Raw genomic sequence first — 27,227 nt, forward strand, 5'->3', positions numbered from 1 at the left:
GATTTGGGAACATTTAGAAGGCGCGTGTGACGCGTTCTAAAAGGTTGAGCATTAAATGAAAAGGCTGAGAGTAAGCTAGGACAATCGATTGAGCCGGTTAAAATTGCTTGCAGTAACAACATATCACATTGTTCCCTTCTATGTTCCAGTGAGTCGATACCGTAGTGAGTACACGCTATGTGCGTTTTAATTAATTAAATAGTATCACTTACTTTAACGGCGAAGGAAAACATCGTGAGAAAACCTGCATGCCTGAGAGCTCTCCATAATGTTCTCAAAGGTGTGTGAACTCTACCAATCCGCACATGGCCAGCGTGGTAGACTATGGCTAAAACCCTTCTCACTCTGAGAGGAGACCCGTGCTCTGTGCAGCCGGTGATTGGTGATTGATCATGATGATGATGATGAATGGTTTTCGGGGTTCCCAGAAACAAAGCAGACTTTTAAAAACCTAAATCCACGCGGGCGATGCCGCGGGCATCAGCAAGTTTTTGTGATAAAAATGTTTTTATACGAGCAATATACGCAGTTTATATTATTCAAAGCATCAATAGCTCAACCGGTAAAGGAGTGGACTGAAAACCGAAAGGTCGACGGTTCAATCCCCGCCCGTTGCACTATTGTCGTACCTACTCCTAGCACAAGCCTGACGCTTAGTTGGAGAGGAAAGGGGAATATTATAGTCATTTACCATGGCTAATATTCTTTAAATGAATATATATATATATAACCGTCGCGATAAACCAACACGCAAAGAGTTAGTTTGACATAATATATTATGTTCTTAATTAGCTAACGTTGGATATTAGTGGCTTTGTACGGCAGTCCGCAAACTCGAAACACTCGTAAGTGGGCTCTACACTCGCGGCGCGAACGGCCGCGAAAGCCCGCGACAACTGCGAATCACGACTGTAGATTTTGTTCACGCGTTCGCGCTGCGTCCCTTCCCCAATCAGTGTCGGTTTTTTGGTCCGCGACAAAGGGCTTGCGGCGCGCGAACGTGAACGCATCTGATCTACACTATATCCATAGTCACTAATAAGACTGAAGATTTGCGAGTGTGGAGGGACACAGTTCACGCGTGGATCGCGGCTACATTCACGGCGTGAAATAACGGCGCGACTTCACGTGCGAGTGTAGAGCCGGCTGTAAACATTACAATAATCTCGCATGGAAAAGTCGAAGTAATTATTTTGTTTCTGCTAAGTAAGTGCGAGTGAATTGTGCGATACTGCACGCTACTTGGTAAAAGGCCAGCGCAATATAACTAATCGTTACGGCGCACTTGATTAAAGTATCATGTACCTACCTACTTACACAAGCTGATAATAAATTCTTCGTATCAGTACCTAGTCTACCCTTATTATAAATGCGAAAGTGTGTTTGTTTGTTGGTTTGTCCTTCAATCACGTCGCAACGGTGCAACGGATTGACGTGACCTGGAGAGTGACATAGGCTACTTTTTATCCCGGAAAATCAAAGAGTTCCCACGGGATTTTCAAAACACCTAATTCTACGCGGACGAAGTCGCGGGGATCAGCTAGTCTAAATATATAATAGGAAAAGGTGACTGACTTATCTATCAACGCACATTGGACGGATCGGGCTGAAAGGCATGCAGGTAGCTGTTATGACGTAGCCAGATATCCGCTATGAAAGTATTTTTGAAAATTTAACCCCTAAGGGGTTTAAAATAGTACAGTACGCGGCCAAAAGTAATGTACATCGACCTTTAGAAGGAGATAGCAGATTTGTAGAGAGTTGTCCCGGTCGTTGAGATCGACAAAACGTCATATAGGAATAAGTGACAGAGACAACGCCGAAATGTCATTCTAAAGGCCGATGTACATTACTTTCTGCCGCGTACTGTACTAGGTTTATGACTTATGACGTTAAAAATATGCAAACAGACGTGTTAGTAGTTGCTGAAAATCAGCGCTGTATGTTCTTGTGCAACAAGGCATACAGCATAATGCTGAGCTGGGACCCTTTTTTCGGGTTGTGCCACACAATATGACAGTTTGTTCCGGCGCTTCTTTTGTTCTCAGGTGGAAGAAGCGCCGGAATAACCAGCTCTTAGCTTTAAGTTGTAATGTGTGGCACAATTGCATAAATAAACGTCTTTTCTTTGTTTCTTTTCTAGTTAGTACACAATAAACGACAGCCTCGCATTATGCTGCGGATATTTTCGAAACGTCGCGCAGAGGTGTAAACATTGTTTGATGTAAAGGTAGGGGTGCCTCCACGCTATTTATGGTACACCGTCTACAGACAGACAGACAGACAGACAGACAACAAAGTGATCCTATAAGGGTTCCGTTTTTCCTTTTGAGGTACGGAACCCTAAAAAACCGGCTAAGTGCGAGTCAGACTCGCGCACCGAGGGTTCCGTACTACAGTCGTATTTTTTCGACAGTTTGTACGATAAGTCAAAAACTATTATGCAAGCAAGCAGGCAAGCATTCGCTCGTTTGATCTCTATCCACCTAATCCTAGACGTTTTGCTGTTAGTTTTGCCATATTTACTAAAATGACGTCAAATAACTGAAATAAATAAATTCTTTGAATTATTCATTTAACTTGCAGTCTCATGCGATGGTCGCAATGTTTACGTGTTAAATATCTGGTTACTTCTCTGCTCCATCATGCATGAATTGCCCTCGTTTAAGGGATAAGACCAGAATCTCATGGCAAATAGGCGTAGGCAAATTTTCGGTATAGTCACGAAATTTATGTAATTAAAAAAAAAAAAAAAAATCACTGATACTGAGTAACAACAACCTAATCACCACAGAGTACTACATACGATAGTCACAGAGTGCAGTGCTGTTAACTTTGGAATTTCATTTCCGTATTTTCCATGAGATTTTGGTCTACCTATACAGTGGACCCCCGGTAATCCGGCGCCTATACAATGAACCAAAAGCTTAAGGTGACGCAGGACGCAAGACCGAAATTGGCAGCGCACGTGGGTAACATGTTTGCTTTTCACTTGACATTGTATGAGAAAGTTGAGAGGCACGATGATTTTCACCGAAATCAAGCGCGCGAAAAGGGTTTAGGAAAAGTATTTTTGAGAAAAAACTGCTGAATTTATGTTTGCAAAGTAAAGTTATTTCAACTAATGAATAAATAAACTACGTCTAATGATAAATTGTTTTAGAATTTTCATATCCCTAATCTTATTTATTAACGCCCAAAGTTGTCATTAATTTAGTGTTAAAATAGGAATCTTTTGAGCCTCGTAACTTTTAAATCAATATTTTTTCAATGTTTTATGTATCAATAAACCTAGATAATGACGAGATAAATCGATATAATTCTTAGTTTTGTTCGTACAATATCGAATATTGTTGTAATTTCCCTCCTACGTTTGTATGAAGAAAGCACTGAACTGAGTCCCCTTAATTTGCTATAAACCGCTGAAACAGGTCGAATCTGTATGGTGCAACATGCAGCATGCGAAATGCACCGCCCACCCTCCCACTGCTACACATCCCCCACGCAGCACCACACAAATCCCAAACACACTCGACGCACGTTTCGCCCCGACACCGGAGCATCCTCAGGAGATACAGACCTTACAATGCACAATAGCCTAGTTGACACTTTTTTAAAGTAGGTCTTAAATGGTTAATATTTGTCCAATTAGATCAAAAAAATTAACACTATATTTTTTTGCGCCCTAAAAACCGTAAAACTTTAATTTAAAAATATATTTTTCTTAGACAGGTGAAAACACTGTCGGCCATGTTTGGCCGATAGATTATCTGTGCTCTGACGTCATGCATTTGTAAACAACAGCATAACCTACCAAAGTTTAATAAACATGACTTCTATACTAGTTTACATGAAAAATATAGTAATTATCGTTATTGTATCATCCGAGAATGTAAAAAACGCATCGATAAAGACCACAGGAAAGTTGTGGATTAGAGTGCCCAGTGAAATAAATATACGTAACACGCGAAGACTTGCTTAAAGGGATCCTATATGACAAAGACTTTAACCCAAATTTTTTTTTACAAAGATCAGTTTGTTGTAAGTTTTACTTAATAACTTATTCAATTTATAAAGAGAAAACGATATTTTTTTACGTTTACTATGAGTTTTTAGAAATATATAAAAACTAGCTTATGCTCGTGACTTCGCCCGCGTGGACTTCATAAATTTCAAACCCCCATTTAACCCACTCAGGGGTGGAATTTCAAAAAATCCTTTCCTAGTGGATACGTTCTATTTACCTACAAAGAACACACCCACCAAATTTCATGTATCTAGGACCAGCTGTTTAGATGTTTAGGCTGTGCGTTGATATATAAGTTAGTCAGGACTTTAAATTTTATATATATCGATACTACGTTAGTCCCCGCGTGACATAGGGATGACATTTCTTTGTTTACATATTTAATGACGTCACATCATGGCTGACAGCGTTTTCTGCGTTTCAAATAAAAATAAAAACTGTATTTTTTTAAATTGGTTTTATATATCCATCCTGCGTTTTTAAAAATTGTTATTGATATATTTCGTTGTCTTAAGCAAAATACTATAATAAATAATCATTTATTGGACGAAATTAGATATGAGTCAAGTAGCCTATTATTGCTAAGTGACAATCGTGACAAATGCACCGTCTTAAATACTTTCACCTAGCTTGCCTCCCCACTATCGCATGTAAAAAGCATGTAAATCATTAAAGACATCGTTAAAAATTCATAGATGGCAACTGCCAGCCCTACGTCAATAGTAAACTTGTACTGTAAACTGAAATGCGCTGGAAATGTTTATCGTGTCACGTCATAGCCCCGTCTAGCTCACAGCTACACACGCGAAAAAATCTTGTTGAAAAATTAACATCGCCGTCATGCGCCAGAAATGTTTTTGTTTACTTTCCTGCGACCTTAGTAGTCAGTAAGTACTTATGAGATAACCTAAATATATAAAACGAAAAGCTGACTGAGTGACTGATCTATCAACGCACAGCTCTAACTACTGGACTGATCGGGCTGAAATTTGGCATGCAGATAGCTATTATGATTTATGACTTTGAGCTTTCTTATGAGGCCCATAGTTAGCGACCATGTCTCGGATCCATATGTCCTCACTGGCAACACGCACTGTTCGAAGATTTTGGTCTGTAAGGCTTGAGGAATTTCGGACATGAAGACATCTTGAAGCTTCCTGAACGCTGCCCAACCGAGTTGGATAGTCGGATATATAGATATAGCTTAACCCGTTGAGCTATGTCGGTTACTCTAGTTCTCCTACGGATCTCCTCATTTTTGATTTAGCATAGGTATCTAAAGCGACTTGTAAAATTGTGAAATCTCATTAGAGTCAATAATAAACATGTACAAATAGATTGATAGCTGTAATCGGTATTAAAATCACAATAGCTATTATAGTTATGGTACTTTACCATTTTATTGCCGTTATGATAGGTACTTGCGGCTTAGGTGCCCATTGGTGTAATGTAATGTAATGAGATTATTAAAGAGAATAATTTTAAAAAATCATGATTTTTATATATTTTTAGAGTTCCGTACCTCAAAAGGATAAACCTAAAAGGGTTCCTTTTTAGAGTTCCGTACCTCAAAAGGAAAAACGGAACCCTTATAGGATCACTTAGTTGTCTGTCTGTCGGTCTGTCAAGAAACCTACAGGGTACTTCTTCCCGTTGACCTAGAATCATGAAATTTGGCAGGTAGGTAGATCTTATAGCAGAAATGAGGGAAAAAATCTAAAAACCGTGAATTTGTGGTTATATCACAAGAAAAAAATTAAAGTGTTGAACAAATATTGCTATTTTCAACTTACAAAGTAAGATTACTATACCAAGTAAGGTATCATATGAAATGGCTTTTTTTGTACATTCTAAAACATTTTTATCAATGTTTTGGCATAATAGTTTTCTATTTATCGAGCAAAATGTCGATAAATATTATTGTAGTACGAAACCCTCAGTGCGCGAGTCGACTCGCACTTGGCCGGATTTTTCTTATAATATATTTATTAATTTTCGATGGAAGCTTGATTTCTTCCGACATTTTGTTCAAATATCGTCATATTTCAACAAATTAACACAAACCAATATTAAACTATACCTATTTAAATCTTGCTCTTGAATCACTCTATCTATTGATGAAAACCGCATTAAAATCCGTTGGATAGTTTAAAAGATCTACGCGTTCAAACCTACATACAGACAGCGGGAAGTGACTATTTTTTATATGTACTATGTAGAGATGTGTAGTAAGTACTGATATCTACTTGCGAGTTTGCGACGTGTCAAGATTTTATCACCGAACTCTTATCACCCGGTTACCTAACAAGATAATGGGCTACTGATTCAGTGTGAGACTTCAAAGCAAATAACCTTAAGGATATCTATTTACCAAGCGAGCAAACATCGCAATAGATTTTTCGCAATCTATACTAATCTATATCTATACTAATAAATAAAATTGAAGTGTCTCATGTCTGTCTGTTATTTCGAAATAACTACCTCATATTAAGCTCATAGGTTAAGGTTATTTGAACCCACAGACCAGCCCCCATAACTAAATCACACGTTTTTAAAATATTTGTCTGTCTGTTTGAACTGGCCAATCTTCGGAACAGCTGAACCTATTTTGACGGGACTTTCACAGACATGTAGAGGATTAACCAGGGTGTAACATAGGCTACTTTTTTAACCGACTTTCAAAAAAGAAGGAGTTGTGTTTTTCTATCTACTGTATACACTGAAATCTCCGAGATTACAGAACCGATTTGCGTAGTTTCGATGAGAAAATCAATGAGTTCCAATGAGATTTTTAAAAACCGTAATCCTTGCGGACAAAGTCGCGGGCATCAGCTAGTGGAACATAAATCTTTTGCGCAAGAATCGATAATTGAGTCGATAAAACAAAGGCAAATAATGTGCAACGAGGCTGGTGTGGAATAAATATAGCTTAGTTGTGGTAGTTACTGTGTAAATCAACTGATTACATTGCTTGATTTGATGCAAGTTGATTAGCGATCCGTCCGTCAGGGTGAAATAGAGTGAGGGAACTCTCGGTTTGATCCCGAATCGATGATATTATCTCAAATTTAAATATGTAATAGGGAAAGGTGACTGACTGACTGATCTATCAACGCACAGCGCAAACTACTAGACGGAACGGGCTGAAATTTGGCATGCAGATAGCTATTATGACGAAGACATTCGATAAGAAAGGATTTTTGAAAAAGCAACCCGTAAGGGGGTGAAATAGGGGTTTGAAATTTGTGTAGTCCACGCGGATGAAGTCGCGAGTATAAGCTAGTATTAAATATAATCAAAGATTACAAACCCTCGACGCAAATACCTCTAAAAAGTATAAGGGTTCCTTTTTTCCTTTTGAGATACGGAACCCTAAAAAACCAGCCAAGTGCGAGTCAGACTTGTGCACTAAGGGTTCCGTACTACAATCGTATTTTATCGACATTTTGCACGATAGATCAAAAACTATTATGCCTAAAAATAAATAAAAATCTGTTTTAGAATGTAAAGCCATTTCATATGATACCCTACTTGGTATAGTAATCTTACTTTGAAGGTTGAAAATAGCAATATTTGTTCATGAACACGTTTTAATTTTTTTCTTGTGATGTAATCAAAAAAAAATTCAAGGTTTTTAGATTTTTCCCCTAATGTCTGCTATAAGACCTACCTTCCTGCCAAATTTTATGATTCTAGGTGAACGGGAAGTACCCTATAAGTTTTTTGACAGACAGACAGACAACAAAGTAATCCTATAAGGGTTCCGTTTTTCCTTTTGAGGAACGGAATCCTAAAAATAGACAACTTTTCAAATTTGGAGCGATACAACCTGTATTGTCAACCACATCGCGTTCGCCGCTATTTCCACGTCCACTCACATCGCCAGCGAGTCGCTGTCGACCAAAGTAACCGGCCAAGTGCGTGGCGGGCCACGCGCAGTGTATGGTTCCGTAGTCACAATCCTCGAAAAACAGATATAACTCCTTAACCTGTGAACCCTACTTAGCCATGATAGTTTTCCTTTAAAATTGATTATATATATACTACTGCTGTGCATTTTTTCACGTTCCTCTATGCTACCAAGACGAGAAAAAAAATTGCCATGCCAAATTACAGATTTCTAGCTATAATAGTCTGTGAGATTAACCGAGGACGGACAGACGGACGGACATGGCGAAACTATAAGGGTTCCTTGTTTACTACGGAAACCTAAAAATGTCACTGTATTTTCAAAGTGAAGGCGAATATACTTTTATTAGACGAGGCCGCGTAAAAAAATCGAGGAAAAGATGGCGCTTGGCTTCTGATTGTGTTTTTGCACGAGATCAAATTCTTCCAACACGCAACGCGACGCGTGACTTCAAACGAAATAAAACGTAGCTGATCATATATTTTTTTCTGGATATTTTTATACGGCACCGTGGGAGTTAGCGAGAAACTTTACTCTCTACGTGCTATCTATACTGTTTAAACATTGTCTTGAATTTCGTAGACGTCGTTCAATATCAAGGTTGTTGGCGATGAGATTTCGGATCTGGCTATGGATACCTTTTAAACAGTTTCGGTTACATCTGTTTTAAGTAATACCCTGAAGTCTTATTACACCAATTATCGGCGGGATAGGAGATATAATTGACAGATACAATTCACAGATTATATACAATCATGTAGACACAAAGTTTAGTTGTGAGAAAAACTAAACACAGCTATTATTACATTCTTTATCTATTTATCACGCACGCTAGATATTTATAGTGGCATCTAAACGTGCAACAAAAACAACACACGTCTAGTATCGTGGATCTATTTGCGGATTTTATCAATCTGCAATCACATGCGTAGGTACAATGCAAATCTCCGTGAGTAAGTTGTAATATCTGTGTGAGAAAAAAATCGCAGGGTCAGGGTCATTTTATGGTGACGAAGGTGATATTTTTTAAATCTAAATACATAGATATCTAATATGTATTATATTAAAAAAAAATCTATAATATAAAAATGAATCGCTGAATGTGTTGCTGATCGCAAATCTCGAGAACGGCTGAACTAATTTCGCTTATTCTTTTTTTATAATCTTAATAATTCTTTGGAGTACGAGGATGGTTCTTACGGAGAGAAAAATTAAAAAAAATGTAAGTATTAAAAAAAAAGAATCGACTGTTAGGCGGTACGAAGTTCGCCGGGTCAGCTAGTAAAAAATAAAATCCTGTCTATGACTAACTCACAAACGCCAGTGCAGATCCTTGGACCTAGAAAGCTGAATTTTTAGGGTCCCGTACTTCGAAAGGAAAAACGGAACCCTTATAGGATCACCTTGTTGTCTGTCTGTCTGTCAATAAACCTACAGGGCATACCTACTTCCCGTTGACCTTGAATCCTGAAATTTGGCAGGTAGGTAAGTCTTATAGCAGACATCAGGGAAAAAATCTAAAACCGTAAATTTCTGGTTACATCACAAGTAAAAAATTTAAATGTGTGTATGAATTATTGCTATTTCCCACTTTCAAAGTAGATTACTATACCAAGTGGGGCATCGTATGAAAGGGCTTTACTAATACATTCTAAAACAGATTTTTATTTATTTTTAGGCAAAATAGTTTTTGATTTATCGTGCAAAATTTCGATGAAATACGAGTGTAGTACGGTAACTCTCAATGCGCGAGTATGACTCGCACTTAGCCGGTTTTTTTTTCACAATGGGTTCCTTTAAATTGTAGACAAGGAATGAGGCCAGATTTATCAAAATTCTCAACGGAGCGAAGCTGCGGAAAGTCGCTTGTCTAAATATAAAAGGAAAAGGTGACTGACTGACTGATCTATCAACGCACAGCTCAAACTACTGGACGGATCGGGCTGGAATTTTATTTGGCATGCCGATAGCTATTATGACGTTGGCATCCGCTAACAAAGGATTTTTGAAAATTCAACCCCTAAGGGGGTGAAATAGGGGTTTGAAATTTGTGTAGTCCACGCGGACGAAGTCGCGAGCATAAGCTAGTTATTATAATAATTATTGTACAAGTCAAAGATGAAGGACAAAATAAAATTGCCAAAACTATTTGTACCTATAGATAGGACGAGAGCGCGATGTCTTCTGCTGGGCGAGTCGATCGACAGATTATCTCAATAACGTGCGCAAATAGAAATACGCCATGAAGTTTACGACCCCATTGTTCTCGCGTGGCGCCCGCGGGGTGTCTAGGGCGTAATGCGTCTCAGTGCGACTAGTATTGCATTGATGAATGACGTCATTTGTACATCTGAGGGCCAGAACCCAGGGCCGTAAAACCAGTTAAAAAATATGCGAATTTCTTATTAGACTTGAGTTAGAATTCTATTCTTTTATCGAGTATTATATTATAGTCAAGAATGCTTGTCAAGGCGTATTATCTTGCTTGTTACTACTATTTTAAAGAAAACAATTTTTATTCGAGTAAATAGTATCCAACCAATGATTGAAGCAACCCTCAGAGAATTAGATTTTCGTAGTTTGCATTTGCGTAGTTTGTTCGAATTACATTTTCGTTTTCCGTTCTACTTACCTACTTAGATTTTTTTAACAACCTTCATACATCTTATTTTTAAAGGAGTCATTTAAGAGAAGTTTCCCAAATCTAAGCTTCCTCCATACAAACATAGTTTAGCTCTTATTTAATCAATTGAACACAATGGAATTTTTTATATTCTAGAAATAAATATCTGTGTCTCTGGTTTGCCAGATTTCCGTAAAAACCTGTGGTTTTAAAGTTTACCTCGTAAGATGTGTTTAGCCTATGTAGTTAAAACTACACATTTTTACAGAAATCTGAAAATACTAAATATTAAATTCTATCTTATAGGTATATCTATCGTCTATACTAATATTTTCTCGTGGGACTGGGACACGCACACAGACACACACAACTTTAATGTCGAAGTGTGGAAAATTGATAACGTAAGTAGGAACCTACCTACTTAAGTAAATTTTAAGTAATCAACTATTTCATGAATAAATTATTCAAAAATGAAAAACCCCGTCAAGTGCGAGTCGAACTCGCACACGAAGGGTTCCGTACCATCGTACAAGATATTTTAACATTTTTATGTGCAACACAACAGCGCCATATACTCGTATATATATATATATATATATACGAGTATATGGCGCTGTTGTGTATATACGTATATATATATATGTGATTTAGTAAATTAATTTTTTCTTGACCACATTTCAATATATTTTTTGTAATGTAACCACAACTTCTCGGTTTTCGGATTTATTCCTTTACTTGTGCTATAAGACCTGCCTACCTACCAAATTTCATGATTCTAGGTCATCAAGAAATACCCTAAGTATAGGTTTTCTTGACAGACACGACGGACAGACAACGAAGTGATCCTATAAGGGTTCCTTTTTCCTTTTGAGGTACGGAACCCAAAAAAAAGTATATACCATGGTACGTATCTAGTAAGTAATTTATTAGAACGACGACGACGCAATCTTTGAAATTAATTTTTCATGGTTCATTGGAGCTGATTGACGTCAATAGAGTAAATTTTATTACGGTTATAAACCATTGGAAACGTTACATTGTTTTTGTATAGTGTACCTATATACAATATACATACATAATATCCTCTGGAAAAGTACTTAGAAGCAGCATATAACTATATTCTACTGCATCTACATCACAAAACATATTATAAATACGAAAGTGTGTTTGTTTGTTGGTTTGTCCTTCAATCACGTCGCAACAGAGTAACGGATCAACGTGATTTTTTGCATGGATATAGTTTAAGGGCTTGTACATAAAACTGCGATGCGACGTAGCATCGCAAAAACCTGCGAGCTCGCACGTCGCGTCGCAAGAACTAGCGAATTGATTCGCATCGCGCATTCCTGTCCTGTCCTGCGATCAGCGATGTCACCTTATCGTGGAAGGGAGACGCCTTGCCGCACGAAATCGCATCGCGTTGCATCGCAGCTTTGTGTACAGTCCCTATGACCTGGAGTGACAGGCTACTTTTTATCCCGGAAAATCAAAGAGTTCCCTCGGGATTTTTAAAAACCTGAATCCACTCATACAAAGTCGCGGGTATCAGCTAGTTTTAAATAATAGGGAAGGTTGGAAAACAGTAATTTAAAAATAAATAAATAGGTAAGTAGTCCCTGAGAGGCATGAGTGCTATTTAGCATGCTTCATTGTATAATGATCTGTAGGCTTGACTCTTGAGTGAAGTTAATTGAATCTAATTACATTTGAAGATCAAGTGACTGTATGTACAACCAACTGGATTTGTGAATGAAATACAATATCAAAGGCCTATTTCTTCTTCTTCTTTTCTTCTCTATGGCTCTTTTTACTGCGGTTTTGTAGTTCGCAATAATTCCGCCAATGTCAATTCAGTGGAGAAAACAGCGTTGTAATTTGGTTCGATTCTTGAATCCCTTTCATGAGAGACTTTTCTTTCTATCCTTTGTTAGATCTAGACATCACAAAAAAGGCCTCTTTACTACATATACTAAATGGGTCACTCGACATTCTGAACCTGTCAAAAAATCAGCACCATTATCTATTAAAAAAACCGGCCAAGTGCGAGTCAGGTTCGCGCAACGAGGGTTCCGTACTACAGTTGTATTCTTTTAACATTTTGCACGATAATTCAAAAATGATGATGCATAAAAATAAATAAAAATCTGTTTTAGAATGTACAAGTGAAACCCTTTCATATGATACCCCACTTGATATCTAGTTATCTTACTTCAAAAATTGAAAATACTAATTTTTATTTCATGACCACAATTAAATTTTTTTTGTGTGATGTAACCACAAATTCACGGTTTTCAGAGTTTTCTTCTTATGACAACAAAGTGATCCTATAAGGGTTCAGTTTTTCCATTTTAAGGTACGGAACCTCCACTTTTTAAGTGGAGGTTTTAAATTTGACACATTTTTTTTTGCTATGTGCTCCATTGCTCCATCAAATCTGAACCAATTTTAATAATTATTTTTTTCATTTAAAAGAACGCAAGAACATATCGTCAGGTTGATTTCATTTAGATTTGGTACAGATCTAATGAATGTCTTCAGAGATGGAGAACAGAACTCCTCAACAGATAAGAATAAATGGCTCGGGTAACTTTTCATATATAGGTAGTAAAAGCAAAATTAATCAAAGGAAAAAGTGTAACAAACTATGACTGTGCATTGTTAAAATAGTACCACCATTTAGAAACCCTATACAAGGTATGGGGTTTGTTTGTGAACAGTTAAATGGTGCTAAGCATAAATTCACCTTGAGAAACAGTCTTGTATTATAAAGAGTGCTAGGGGCTTTCATGTGACCTTCAAGTTAATTGTTACCATGTAATAAATTATATTGTAACTGGAAATAATGGCATTTGAGGCAAATGTAAATGAGGTTGTTGGAATTAAAGTGGTAATGGAATAAAAAGATTTTTAAGTAAGTGTGTAACTAAGTAGATTACTTAAATAGTAAATGTTTTATTTAACACTGGCTGATGCTAGCATCTTTGTTCGCATGGATTTAGTTTTTAAATCCTGACTGGACGAATCTATAAGAGTTGGACTATGGAAACCTAAAAAATTAATTGGATAGGTGGCACTAATTTTTTAAGTCCATAATTAAGTTAGTTATCTTAATAAAAAATTCTGGCAGTTGTTGCAAAAAATAACTAAGAAAACTTGTAATTTATGAAGTTAAGTACTTAAATAGTTCTAAAGATAGGTAAGTAGCAGAAAACTTACGGCAAATATCGTGTTTTGAAGTCCAAAAGGTATTGGAGTGAGCCTCGCAAAGAATACTATCTTGAACGCTTGAGGCCCCGATATCACTTTCAAGAGCGCTCTCGCCGTCTCGTTCTTGAGAAGGCGGTCAAGAGGCAGGTAGCCTCTTAGCATTTTCAACGTGAAATGAGCCACCGCCACCCCGAAGTTCGCACTCACGATCACAGTACCTAACCCCTTCAGAATCCCGAACAAGTATCCACTCGTTATTATCAACACTAAATAACCAATCGTCACAGGAAAACTTACAATCAAAAACAGTCCCATGAACAGTAAAAATATTATCTTAGGGTCCTGTGCGTCCACCCAGTATAAAATAGTCTTCAAGTACTCCTTGAAGAAATAAAGCACTAGCACTAAACACGTGAGGAGTAACGTGGATATCACAATATTAACTAAATAACTGTAAGTCGTCCTGTTGTTTATTTTAGCCCACAAAGTCTTCTTTCTCGTCGCCGCCGCGTCGTCGGGCTGACCATCTTCTACGTCCACAATTTCCATTACTTCTAACTTATTGGTAAAACAAACACAAGCTATTCGAGCGTGCACCGGATAGCCTGTAAAATAGACTATCATTCGCCATGGCCTACTTTCGGGCTTCAGCAACTGTTTATTTCGATACGGGATAAAAATTCTACGTTAACTGTGTCTGACGTGAACCAACCAGCGATTCTCGCGCACCAATAAAAGTCTGACAAGTGACAAATCACAAATGACAATTGACATTAATGTTATAGTGATGTAGTTACGATACAATTTTTTCACAAGAATCATGAATAGGAACCAATTATAAAATAAATCGATTGTAAAATAACACTTCTTTGTGGTCTAGTAACAGTCAAGTATAATTATTTCTATTAACCTTATTTTTTCACTCATTCTCGTTAATCGGTTGGTAGCATACTAATTAACGACTTCTAGCTTCAAACTTTAATTACCTATTCCTTAATTAACTACATACCTAGTGATAAAATAATTGCTATGAAGACATTTCAAAAACTAGGTACTCAATAATTCAGTACAATATTAAAGCCTATGAAAAGAAAACTAGCTACTAAGCGATAATCAAAACCAGTTAAGTAGTTAGATTTTTATTTTTTTTCAATACTTTTAATATTAATTGTCTTGAAAACAAGTAAATAATTTTAAAGAGATTTTACAAAAGTATAATTTTAAAGAGATTTTTCAAATATTTATCTAACTTATTCCCGCGACTTCATCCGCGTGGACTACACCAATTTTAAACCCCGGTTTTACCCCCTTAGAGGTTGAATTTTCAAAAATGCTTTCTTAGTGAATGTCTACGTCATAATAGCTATGTGTGTGTTAAATTTCAGCCAGATATGTCCGCTAGTTTGAGCTGTGCGTTGATAGATCAGTCAATCAGTCAGTCAGTCAACTTTTCCTTTTAAATATACAAAGACATGTGTCGCGACGAACGTCGCGAAATAGTTAATTGTACAAAATATAAATAGTAATCATCGTAAAATTAAATCATCCAATTATAATATCTAATTACAATAACGAGCAAAACGAGATTAGAAGGAGAGGAATCCAGAGCCGGACGCTTAAAATACTATGGTAAGTTGTCTGTGACTTTACTCTATGGGTCTAATGGTCTATACTTGAAACGCGACGCCGACTGTCTGTGGTCGGAGCCTTAAACCGCGGCGCCCACCATTTTGTTAAGACTGGATCCGAACACGGCAGCCTCGCCTCACAGCACGCCTGCCGTCATCAGTTCGGTGCCTCGCATCCTGTATTATTACTCGTAAGTGGCTAGCTATAAGTAACTATATTTGATTGCCATTAATTGTGTGCATAAGGAACGTTTCCATGTAGCCAACAAGCCAATAACCAGCGGCGAGAGTCGACGGGGCCCCCCTTGCTGGCAGGCCTTAGCTGCTAGTCGGCTAACTCCCGGCGTGGGTGGCAAAGGGTCGGCACTGTGAGCTGACATAGATAGCTGGGGCGCCAGGTCGGCACTGTGAGCTGACATAGATAGCTGGGGCGCCAGGTCGGCACTGTGAGCTGACATAGATAGCTGGGGCGCCAGGTCGGCACTGTGAGCTGACATAGATAGCTGGGGCGCCAGGTCGGCACTGTGAGCTGACATAGATAGCTGGGGCGCCAGGTCGGCACTGTGAGCTGACATAGATAGCTGGGGTGCCAGGTCGGCACTGTGAGCTGACATAGATAGCTGGGGCGCCAGGTCGGCACTGTGAGCTGACATAGATAGCTGGGGTGCCAGGTCGGCACTGTGAGCTGACATAGATAGCTGGGGCGCCAGGTCGGCACTGTGAGCTGACATAGATAGCTGGGGCGCCAGGTCGGCACTGTGAGCTGACATAGATAGCTGGGGCGCCAGGTCGGCACTTTGAGCCAACACAGATAGGCGATTAACAGACCGAATCACGGTAGGTTAATTGGACCCAATTATAATCCTAATGGCTGGGCTAATGATGGAACCGTTCCTCCTTTAATTTAGTGCTAGTCAGCCCTGGTCTTCCCCGCTTAGCGGCGAGGAAGACAGTAGCCCCGGCAGATTTCGTCTAGGCGAAATCTGCCCGGCCCATATATGTATTACAGAGTGCGAGGCAATGGATTCTGTCCTATGCGACGGGGAGGAAGGCCGCTTCCTCGCTCGTCGCCTCTGTGCCGCGAAGACGGCGCATTAACCTGGTGTCGCACGCGCAAGCGGACTGCGCATCGAGCAAGGGTGAGTGCATAATCAAACATTCGCAAAATAACCTTCGTGACGTCCCTGGTTTCAACCCGCAAACCCAGGCGGCAAGCCGAGTCTAACTAAGCATAAATAGGAGGCGTCACGACAACATGAGTTTGCTAATGTGAGAGAAATAATACTATTGTTGATTGACAAATACGAATATTAATCGATTAATCGTTTTTCAAAGGGACGTCCACATCCTTATCTAAAATGTACAAGTTTCCTTCCGACTGTCAGCTCGCCCCTGATTGTCACCTGTCACTATCGGTTTATGAAAACTCCCGTGATTTGGGGAATTTTAGTGAGAAACAATTCAATCAAACTTAAATAAAATAGTAGTAATAATAGTTAATATAAGATTTTTAGACTATGAATTTTCTTTCAATTGAAATATTTAAATCTCTACCTTATTCTGATTTACTATCTTATACATAAAAATCTACTATCTTAATATAAACTGCCTAATAATGTCTAATAAGTAGTTTTAGGGAACAATCTTTGGGGACTTTTTGATTAGTAAATAATAGTAGCAACATTATGTATAAACGTCATGAATAAGTATGAACCTATGAACGTCAATGTCAAATGTTAACCAATGTTAACAACAGCCGTCTCTTAGGCCACGATTAATTTTTCGAGACCGAGTGGAAATAAGTGGAAACCTAAAACTGTTTCTGCGGAACTAACTAGCAGTTGGCAGCCCAGTGCCCACTGCCCAGGAAATGATAATTTTGTGATTGCTCTGTTTAATTAAAAATTTAACTATAACCATGCCGCCGAAGAAACAGGCTGCTGCTCCTGGGGCCAGCAAAAAGACCGAGCAGAAGAAAAAGGAGAAAGTTATTGAGGTAAATTTAATAATTTTAACCATTGTTTCCTATTCTGAAACTTCACAACACAAAGAAGCTCTGAATTTTCGTTGTAAAGTGGGTTAGCTATCCTTACTGCAGTCTAGCTCGGGCTATAAGAATGCTGCATGTAGATTAAAGTTCCTCATAATGTTGGCAATTTCTATTAAAGAAATGAGAAAGCGATTGACTAACATATCAACACACAGCTTAAACAGCTGGGTCTAGAAACTTGTGTTTTGTTTAATATCTGCATAAGGTAGACCCTCATTAAGAAATAAGAATGGATTTTGAGAAATTACATCTAAATAAAGGTGGGGTAGGTCAGTTAGATCCATGTTTTTGTCAATTTAAGTAGAATGCCTGTGATTGAGAATTGCACAACTTTGATGTAATCTGTATGTAGCAATTCTAGAAATTGGAATTTTCTGGGATAATCCTTACTATTTTAGCGTTTAAACTATAGTGGGTGATTTCCATATTATACATACACCTGGCTGTCACGAGTACAGCCGGGTGTAAGATATTATGTATAATCCTTACTATTATCTGAATAATGGAAAAGTTACAACCCTTAGCAATGAGGAATACAATGCAGGGAGGGAGAGAGATAAGCAGAAGTCGGCTAGGGTTCAGTACTTCTTTATCATTACCAGGACAAGACATTTGGCTTAAAGAACAAGAAGGGTGCAAAACAGCAGAAGTTCATCCAGCAAGTGGAGAAGCAAGTGAAGAGCGGTGGCATCCACCCCGCCAAGCCTATAGATGATAAGAAGAAGGAAAAAGAACAGAAGCTAAAGGAGTTGGCCCTGCTGTTCAAACCTGTTCAGACACAAAAAGTTGAGAAAGGTAAGAAAAAACGCTTTAATGCTTGCTGATAAAAGTGAAAGTGGTAGTATGCTTTTCATGATTTGTATAAAAAAAAGAACTTAAGAAAGATGACGGAAAAAGAATAATTATGATGTAAAAACACTATCATAAAAATTATAAATGATATAAAGCAATGTGTCATTTTTCGTTCAAAGAGCTGCATTGAAATATGGGCCTTTGAAAGTAGTTTCGATAACTATACAAAGTGTCACTACTAGATGGCATTAACAGTCGCTTCAGTACTGAATGAAAATACATATCTCAAATTAGGCACTCTGGGCACAATACCCAGGGAGACGCAGGTTCGAATTATGCCGGTTCTTCTATATGTATTTAAAAATTACTACCCATATTATAAATGCGAAAGTGTTTGTTTGTTGGTTTATCCTTCAATCACCTCGCAACGCAGCAACGGATTGACGTGATTTTTTGCATGGGGTATAGTTAAAGTCCTGGACAGTGACATAGCCTACTTTTTATCCCCGAAAATTAAAGAGTTCCCACATAATTTTTAAAAACCTAAATCCACGCGAAGGAAGTCACGGGCATCAGCTACTTATTTATAAAAAAAGAATAGATGATGGTGACGATGATAAAAGAAGATCATGAATGAGAGATGTCAAAGGAAAGAAGATTTCCCTAAAGTAGTAAATACTTCTTCTTTTGTTCTCGGACTCTTTGTACTGTGGTTTTGTAGTCCCCTCTAATTCTGCCGATGTCAATTCAGTGGAGAAAACTAGTAAATACAGTGCAACAAGGCTCTCTTGGCACTTTAATGACATTGACAGGGGGGCGCTGTTGGAGAACAAAGGCCTCACAAAGGCTTAGAATATTGAAACAAAAACAAAGTGGAAACTTGACGGCAACGTTAGTTCCGATTTTTGCCACGCGCCAAGATAGCCTTGTCGCACTGTACTTACGATTTGTGTTATTTTCATTGACAGGTATTGACCCTAAGTCGGTGGTGTGCGCTTTCTTCAAACAGGGGCAATGTACGAAAGGCGACAAGTGCAAATTCTCTCACGACTTGACTATTGAAAGAAAGGTAAGTCAAAAGAGTAATATTTTTTTCTAAGTGATTTCTAGATCTTATAACAAAATACCTCAAAAATAACACCCAAACTTTCAAAGTTACAAATATAGTGCGCACAAAATGAAAACTAGCTCTGTGTCAACTGTCATCTCAAAAGTATGATTCACCTTTATAATCTTAATTCTCTAATCTAATTATATAAAAGGAAGAACTGACTGACTGACTGACTGATCTATCAACACTACTGGAAGGATCTGACTGAAATTTGGCTGGCAGATAGCTATTATGACATAGACATCCGCTAAGAAGGGGTTTTTGAAAATTCAACCGGTGTGTCTTGGTATGTGTTTGGTAGGTAGGTAGGCTTTGTAGCACAAGTAAAGGAATAAATCTGAAAACCGCGAATTTGTGGTTATATCACAAAAAAAATGTGTTCATGAACAAATAATTAGTATTTTCAATTTTCAAAATAAGATAACTATACCAAGTGGGGTATCATATAAAAGAACTGTACATTCTATTACAGATTTTATTTGTTTTTATACATTATAGCTTTTGATTTATCGTTTAAAATGCCCGAGTATGGAACTCTCGGTGCGCGAGTCTGACTCGCACTTGGCTTTTTATTCTATTGTTAATAGAAAGGACAAAAGGATACTTTAACTAAATTCAATCTCTTTTTCTTAACAATTTTTCAGGCTGAGAAGAGGTCTCTATATGTGGACATGAGGGACGACGATGATACCATGGACAACTGGGACGAGGACAAACTGAAGGAGGTGGTGGAGAAGAAACATGGAGAAGGCAACAAGCAGAGACCTCCCACTGACATTGTGAGTATTTACCCTCATTACAAGTTAGAGACAGAGAAAATATGAGGTTACTTGCATCAGCCTGTCCATTCAATTGCTTGTCACAGATATTTTGTTTGTTTGTTATAAATCCATATCTATACTAATATTATAAACGCGAAAGTGTGTCTGTCTATCTGTCTGTCTGTCTGTCTATCCATCTGTCTGTCTGCTAGCTTTTCACTGCTCAACAGTTAACAGATTTTGATGAAATTTAGTACAGTACAGTTAGCTTACATCCCGGGGGACATATCACGTAGGCTACTTTTTATCTCAGTAAATCAAAAATTCCCACGGGATTCTTAAAGGCCCACCCGTTTAACGGATTTCTATGAAGTTTGGTACAGAGGTAGCTTGCGTCCCGGAAATTGACATAGGCAACTTTTTGTCCCGGAAAATCAAAGAATTCCCTTGGGAATTTTTTAACCTAACCTAAATCCACGTGGACGAAGTCGCGGGCATCATCTAGTACATACATAAACAGAGAGGAAAACATACAAAAGGAAACTAAACTCTTATATTCAGGTGCAAAGGTAAATATCCGTTACCGTTAAAGCGAGTGAGATTTCATTTAGAGGTGTGTGCCCGGGATCGAACCCCAGACCTCCGATTAGAAGGCAGACGTCCTAACCACTAAGCTATCACACGCTAGTAACTAGTTTAGAAAAAGTTAATGCTAATTAATATTTGTTTACAGATATGCAAACACTTTTTGGAAGCCGTCGAGAAGTCCAAATACGGTTGGTTTTGGGAATGTCCATCGGGTGGCAAGTGTATCTACAGACACGCTCTGCCGGCCGGCTTCGTCCTCAAACGCGACAAGAAGAAGATGGAGGACAGAAAGAATGAGATATCTCTTGTTGATCTCATTGAGAGGGAGAGAGCTGCGTTAGGGGTCAACCAGACGAAGATCACTTTGGAAACCTTTTTGGCATGGAAGAAGAAAAAGATTAAAGAGAAACAGGTATGTCTGATACCTGTCTTTTGTGACATTGGTTATGAAAAGGTTTGGCAGTAAAGGCTGATTCTTTTGTACGGTCAAGCTGTTTTTTTATTGACATCAGCTTAGAAAGGATTTTTAAAAATTCAACCCCTAAAGGGGTACAATAGGGGTTCGATTTGTGTTGTCCACGCGGATGAAGTCGCGTGCATAAGCTAGTTTTAGTAAATTTTGTATGTTTTGGAGTGTATATATCCTCCATACTTAATATTGTAAATGCGAAAGTGTGTCTGTCTGCCAGCTTTTCATGGCTCAACCGTTCAACCGATTTTGACGAAATTTGGTACAGAGATAGCTTGCATCCCGGGGAAGGACATAGGCTACTTTTTATCCCGGAAAATTGAAGAGTTTCCACAGGATTTTTAAAAACCTAAATCCACACGGACGAAGTCGCGGGCATCATCTAGTTTTTAACAATTCTTTTAAACTAAGATTATTTTTCATAATAGCAACAAGAAGTAAAAGTCAAATCAACATGAAAAAAGAACTTTGGAAAATAGTCCTGAATGCAGGACTGGATGCCACAAGAACTTATGATGCCAGACACTGCCAAAATGCCTTAAACCAAACTACTAAAGCCCAAAACTCAGTCAAACTAACCCTTAGTTAGCTAGCTTAGTTGTTGCCAGAGTCGACTCTCTTAAGAACTCCTCGTAATAATCATGTCACAAATGGTCTTTTGAAATTTCAGGAAGCCCTCCTCCAAGTTGAGGAACAAAAACGTACAGACTTCAAAGCTGGTCGAGCGGTCGGTCTGTCCGGACGAGAGATGTTCTCGTTCGACCCGGCGCTGGCTGAGGACGACGATGATGATGATGATGAGGCCTTCGATCTTCGCAACTACGACCAAGAGGAGGAAGAAGAAGATATTACGGAGTATAGAAACATTGAGCTGGACCTTATTGGCATGGAAGCTTCTGAGGTAAAGATCTCGTTTTATAAAATCTGTCTGTACCCGTAGTATAAGATTTTGCGTCTCACCAAACGTTGCTAGAATTCGAGAATCGAAACACAATAACATCAAAGTAAAATGGACCTAAAGAGCCTTAAATTGAAATCAAAAATTCAATGCCACTGATTTTAATTTCGCAATGTATCCGCTTGGAGCGCTGGCTATAGATGTGTAGGTAGCTTTAAAACAAGGCATTTAAGATCCAGTTTACTATAACGCGGAAGTATTTCGACTCGAATTCTAGCAACGTTAGTCTATTTTATTAGTATATTGGTATTATACATATTATTTAATACATGTATCAGTGGTTTATGTATTAGTATGTATCAGTTATTTGAATGTATGTTTATTAGTATATTACACACCACCTGCAATCTAATTTTCCTTATACTTTCCAATCTTCAAGGTTGCCTGGTAGAGATCGCTAATTAGCGATAAGGCCGCCTTTTGTATCTTCCTTCTGTCTGTGTTTTTTATTCTTTAATGTAATCCTTCTTGTGGTTGTGCAAATAAAGTGTATTTATTATTATTATTATTATTAACGTTTGGTGAGACGTAAAATCTTATGCTACGGTTACAGAATAATTTATCTCAGTCTGAATTTATGCATTTAGGATTTTGTGAAGCACACATAGGTTAAGCTTATACCTATAGTACGTGACAGGTCGAGATGGCAATGGGGGTGAGGATGCCCCGCCTCATACCCCGATTGCCATCTCGACGTCGTGTACTATATGTGTTGCTGTCTAACCGATCAAACTGCCCATTCTAAAAATCTTCATTGTTTTGGATTCCCACTAAAAATTATGACCGATCGCGGTACACAATTTGTATCGTTTACGTCTGACGTTATTTTGCTTTGATTTTAAAAATCTATTAGGATTTGCAGTGATAGCCTAGTGGTTAGGACGTCCGCCTTCTAATCGGAGGTCGGGGGTTCGATCCCGGGCACGCACCTCTAACTTTTAGGAATTATGTGTGTTTTAATTAATTAAATATCACTTGCTTTAACGGTGAAGGAAAACATCGTGAGAAAACCTGCATGCCTGAGAGTTCTCCATAATGTTCTCAAAGGTGTGTGAAGTCTACCAATCCGCACATGGCCAGCGTGGTAGACTATGGCCAAAACCCTTCTCACTTTGAGAGGAGACCCGCGCTCTGTAGTGAGCCGGTGATGGGTTGATCATGATGATGTTGATTAGGATTTGTGTTAAGAAATATAAAAAAAAATTGCAATTACAAACTTAAATTTGTAGTTTAATTATTAATACTTGAGCAACAAAATATTTACACGTATTCTTCCAAGGTTAGGAACCCTCGGTGCGCTAGTTGAACTCGCACTTGACGGGTTTGTGCCTGTTGTATTATTAGAATAGAATAGAAATATTTTTTATTCAAATAAACTTTTACAAGTACTTTTGAATCGTTAAATGCACTACCACTGGCCTTTCCTTTAAAAGAGAAGAAGCAACAACAAACTCGGCGGTTGCTCTTTTCAAAGATTTTATATACAATTTAATATACTGTGTATGTCTGTCTGTGTACTGTCTACCAATCCGCACAGGGCCAGCGTGGTAGACTATGGCCAAAACCCTTCTCACTCTGAGAGGAGACCCGTGCTCTGTAGTGAGCCGGCGATGGGTTAATCATGACGATATTGTGTATAAAAGTAATAATTGTAGTATCACGCATTGCTGGAGCGAGCTGCAGATCGAATCCACGCTCTTTTATCATTTCCATAATCTTGAATTGGGTATTTTACTCCAATTTTTTTATTACTTTAATATAAACTAGGATAAAAATAATGACGTAAACTGAAAAAACTAATTAAATCGATCTAATAACAAACAAGTTATAAACATTTAAATATTTCTGATTAGACAGAGATAGCAATATAGCATTTTGACGTCACACCTTACTAATGCCATAGTAGCTTCGTGCGGTTTCATACAAATTTTCGTTTTGCGAGAAAGGGATAGAAGACCTTCCCGCTCCAAAATTAAAATGCCTGTAACTTTGTAAATCTTTGTTGGATTTTAATATTTTTTTCAGCGTACGTCATTATTTTTATCCTAGTTTATAATAAAGTAATAATATTATTCAAATTCAAAAGTAGGAAAATACGCAATTGTGTAATAATATCATTCGTCGTTTCCCAGGTGGATGACTCAGGCACAAAAGCAACAGACGACAGACTCCACCAGATCAACCATGTTCTGGAGAATGGAGACAAAGCTCCAGATGAGGACAAGGAAACCTCCCATGAGGGGGCAGTTCCCATCAACGAAAACCTGTTCCTTGATGAAGACCTGGATGAGGAGTTACAGAACCTAGATTTGGAAGATTAGGATTTAGGAACTAATAAAAGATTTTAATTCGAAGGAATAAGGGTGTCTGTCCACTGAAGTGGGATAGAGTGGATGTGTTCAGCAGATTAATCAGATTATAGGTAGATTTCATTATCTCTTATGAATCAATCCCCTTAGTCTAAACCAGATAATGCCAGCGAATTCGTCCGCATGGATGTAGGTTTTTAAAAATCCTGCGGGAACTCTTTGATTTTTCCAGAAAAATAATAGCTTATGTCACTCTCCAGGTCTTTAACTATGTCCCTGCATAAAATAACGTCGATCCGTTGCTCCGTTACGACGTAATTTGAGGACGAATCAATCCTACGTCTTAAGGGGACTCAGTTCGGTGCTTTCTCCATACAAACGTAGGAGGGAAAATACAACAATATTCGATATCGTACGCACAATACTAAGAATTATATTGATTTATCTCGTCATTATCTAGGTTCAATGATATCTAAAACATTGAAAAAAATATTGATTTAAAAGTTACGAGCCTCAAAAGATTCCTATTTTAACACTAAATTTATGACAACTTTGGGCGTAAATAAATAAGATTAGGGATATGAAAATTCTAAAACAATTTATCATTAGACGTAGTTTATTTATTCATTAGTTGAAATAACTTTACTTTGCAAACATAAATTCAGTAGTTTTTTCTCAAAAATACTTTTCCTAAACCTTTTTCGCGCGCTTGATTTCAGTGATAATCATCGTGCCTCTCAACTTTCTCATACAATGTCAAGTGAAAAGCAAACACGTTACCCACGTGCGCTGCCAATTTCGGTCGAGCGTCCTGCGTCACCTTAAAGTCTGTTCTAGTGTCGCTAACTTAGTGTCGCCACCCAACTAGTCTTTATTATTTATTTTTATTTATTACAATAAATATATTATATAGCGGGTATTCTATTTTTAACCGACTTCAAAAAAAGGAGGAGGTTCTCAATTCGTCGGAATCTTTTTATTCTTAGAATAGAAAACATTTATTTAACAAACACAGTGAAAAATAATGCTAATGGTGTAGCGACACTAAGTTAGTGAACAGACTTTACCTCTTTATAATATTAGTGTGGAAGTAGGTAGATTGGAGCTTGAGTTTGAGGTTGACTCAGAATTATACAGTCGCAGACTATGTAAACGATAAAAAAGCTTGGATTTGTCTCGCTCCAGCAATGCACGGGGCTGCAATGGCTTGTATAGTACGGTATAATAACATTGTAAATTGAAAAATTAAAAAGAGCAACCGCCGAGTTTCTTGCTGGTTCTTCTCGGTAGGAACGGCATTCCGAACCAGTGGTAAATTAAACCTGACTATTCATAAGCACTTTTAAAAAGTTTACATGAATAAAAAAACATTCTATTCTATTCTAATTCACAACCTCGAACTGGAGTTCCCTGTTATGTGGTGAACGTTCAGGACCTAAATTCGCCGACTATTGCATCGGCATATGAAATATGGTACAGAGTCAGCTTACGGCCCGGGGAAGGACATAGGATACTTTTTAACCCGGAAAATTAAAGAGTTCCCATGGGATTTTTAAAAAAGCTAAACCCACGCGGATGAAGTCTCGGGCTTCATCTAGTAATAAATAAATAAATAAACTTTGAAAGGTTAAAGAAAATTTAATATTTTTACCGACACTTAAGGATCCTGTAATATAAATATCAGGATTCAGGGGTTTACTGGAAAAAAGTTGGTAGATGACGTAAAAGTTGTCACGTCATCTATCAATAATCTGATTGGTCAAACACTTCCGCTCTGCTTAAGTGGACAGGCACCTTAAGGGTGGTAGTACACTAGTCCGATCCGAATTTGAGAAAACAGAGTGAGAAAATTTTCCCTTCTTTAAAGTCTTACAAGAAATTATTAACAAAAAGCGGTCAAGTGCGAGTTGGACTCGCACACACAGGGTTCTGTACCATCGTACAAGAAATAACACTTTTTTGTGATATAATCACAAGTTCTTCGGATTCTTTCACTTGTGCTATAAGACATTGCTCCCTGTCAAATTTCATGATTCTAGGTCATGGGGTATAGGTTTTGATTCCCTAGACCCGTCAAGGGCAGGCACGACAGACAGACAGACAACGAAGTGATCCTATAAGGGTTTCTTTTTAGGGTTCCGTACCCAAAGAGTAAAACGGGACTCTAATACTAAGACTCCGCTGTCCGTCCGTCTATCACCAGGCTGTATCTCATGAACCGTGATAGGTAGACAGTTTAATTTTTTTACAGATGATGTATTTCTGTTGTCGCTTTAACAAAGAAATACTAAAAAACAGAATAAAATAAATATTTAAGGGGGCTCCCATATAACAAACGTGATATTTTTGCTTGTTTGTATAGATAATGGTAAGGAACCCATCGTGCGCGAGTCCGACTCGCACTCCGCCGGCTTTTTTAATTTTGAGGTGCGAACCCTAAAAACGGATCATCTTTTTCGGTTTCGGATCTGATCATTGCACAGTAAGCCCTTGAGACGGTGAAGAATACGCAAACTGACTGCTACAATAAAATAAAAATAAAATAACGGTTAGATATCAAAGAAATCGATTCTGATATATCGATTGAATAAAAATCAATTTTTTATTTATATTTTTCTACGTGTTTTATTTTAAACTAGCTTATGCTCGCGACTTCGTCCGCGTGGACTACACAAATATCAAACCCCTTTTTCACCCCCTTCGGGGTTGAATTTTCAAAAATCCTTTCTTAGCGGATGCCTATGGTTGTATGATATTCACTAATTAACTTGTATAAATATATAAAAGGAAAAGC

At 38.0% G+C, this 27,227-nt stretch overlaps 2 protein-coding genes across 2 annotated transcripts in view; one reads left to right on the top strand and one right to left on the bottom strand.

The window, feature by feature from the left end:
- Window positions 1–14,498, bottom strand: part of LOC117988375 (transmembrane protein 64) — a 34,329-nt gene extending 19,831 nt beyond the window's left edge. The window contains exon 1 of the mRNA XM_034975507.2: window positions 13,777–14,498. Within this exon, the coding sequence (XP_034831398.1) occupies window positions 13,777–14,391 (615 nt within the window). The 5' untranslated portion in view covers window positions 14,392–14,498. The remainder of the gene's footprint in view (window positions 1–13,776) is intronic.
- Window positions 14,499–17,151: 2,653 nt separating this feature from the next.
- Window positions 17,152–27,044, top strand: LOC117988370 (zinc finger CCCH domain-containing protein 15 homolog). The gene is made up of 7 exons (XM_034975502.2): window positions 17,152–17,391; window positions 18,048–18,240; window positions 19,206–19,306; window positions 19,993–20,127; window positions 20,843–21,109; window positions 21,837–22,067; window positions 24,257–27,044. Exons 1-7 carry the CDS (start codon window positions 17,314–17,316, stop codon window positions 24,443–24,445), a joined length of 1,194 nt encoding a protein of 397 aa, XP_034831393.1. The 5' UTR covers window positions 17,152–17,313; the 3' UTR covers window positions 24,446–27,044.
- Window positions 27,045–27,227: the final 183 nt, after the last annotated feature.

Source organism: Maniola hyperantus, chromosome 14, assembly GCF_902806685.2.
Source record: "Maniola hyperantus chromosome 14, iAphHyp1.2, whole genome shotgun sequence".
Classification (NCBI taxonomy): Eukaryota; Metazoa; Arthropoda; class Insecta; order Lepidoptera; family Nymphalidae; genus Maniola; species Maniola hyperantus.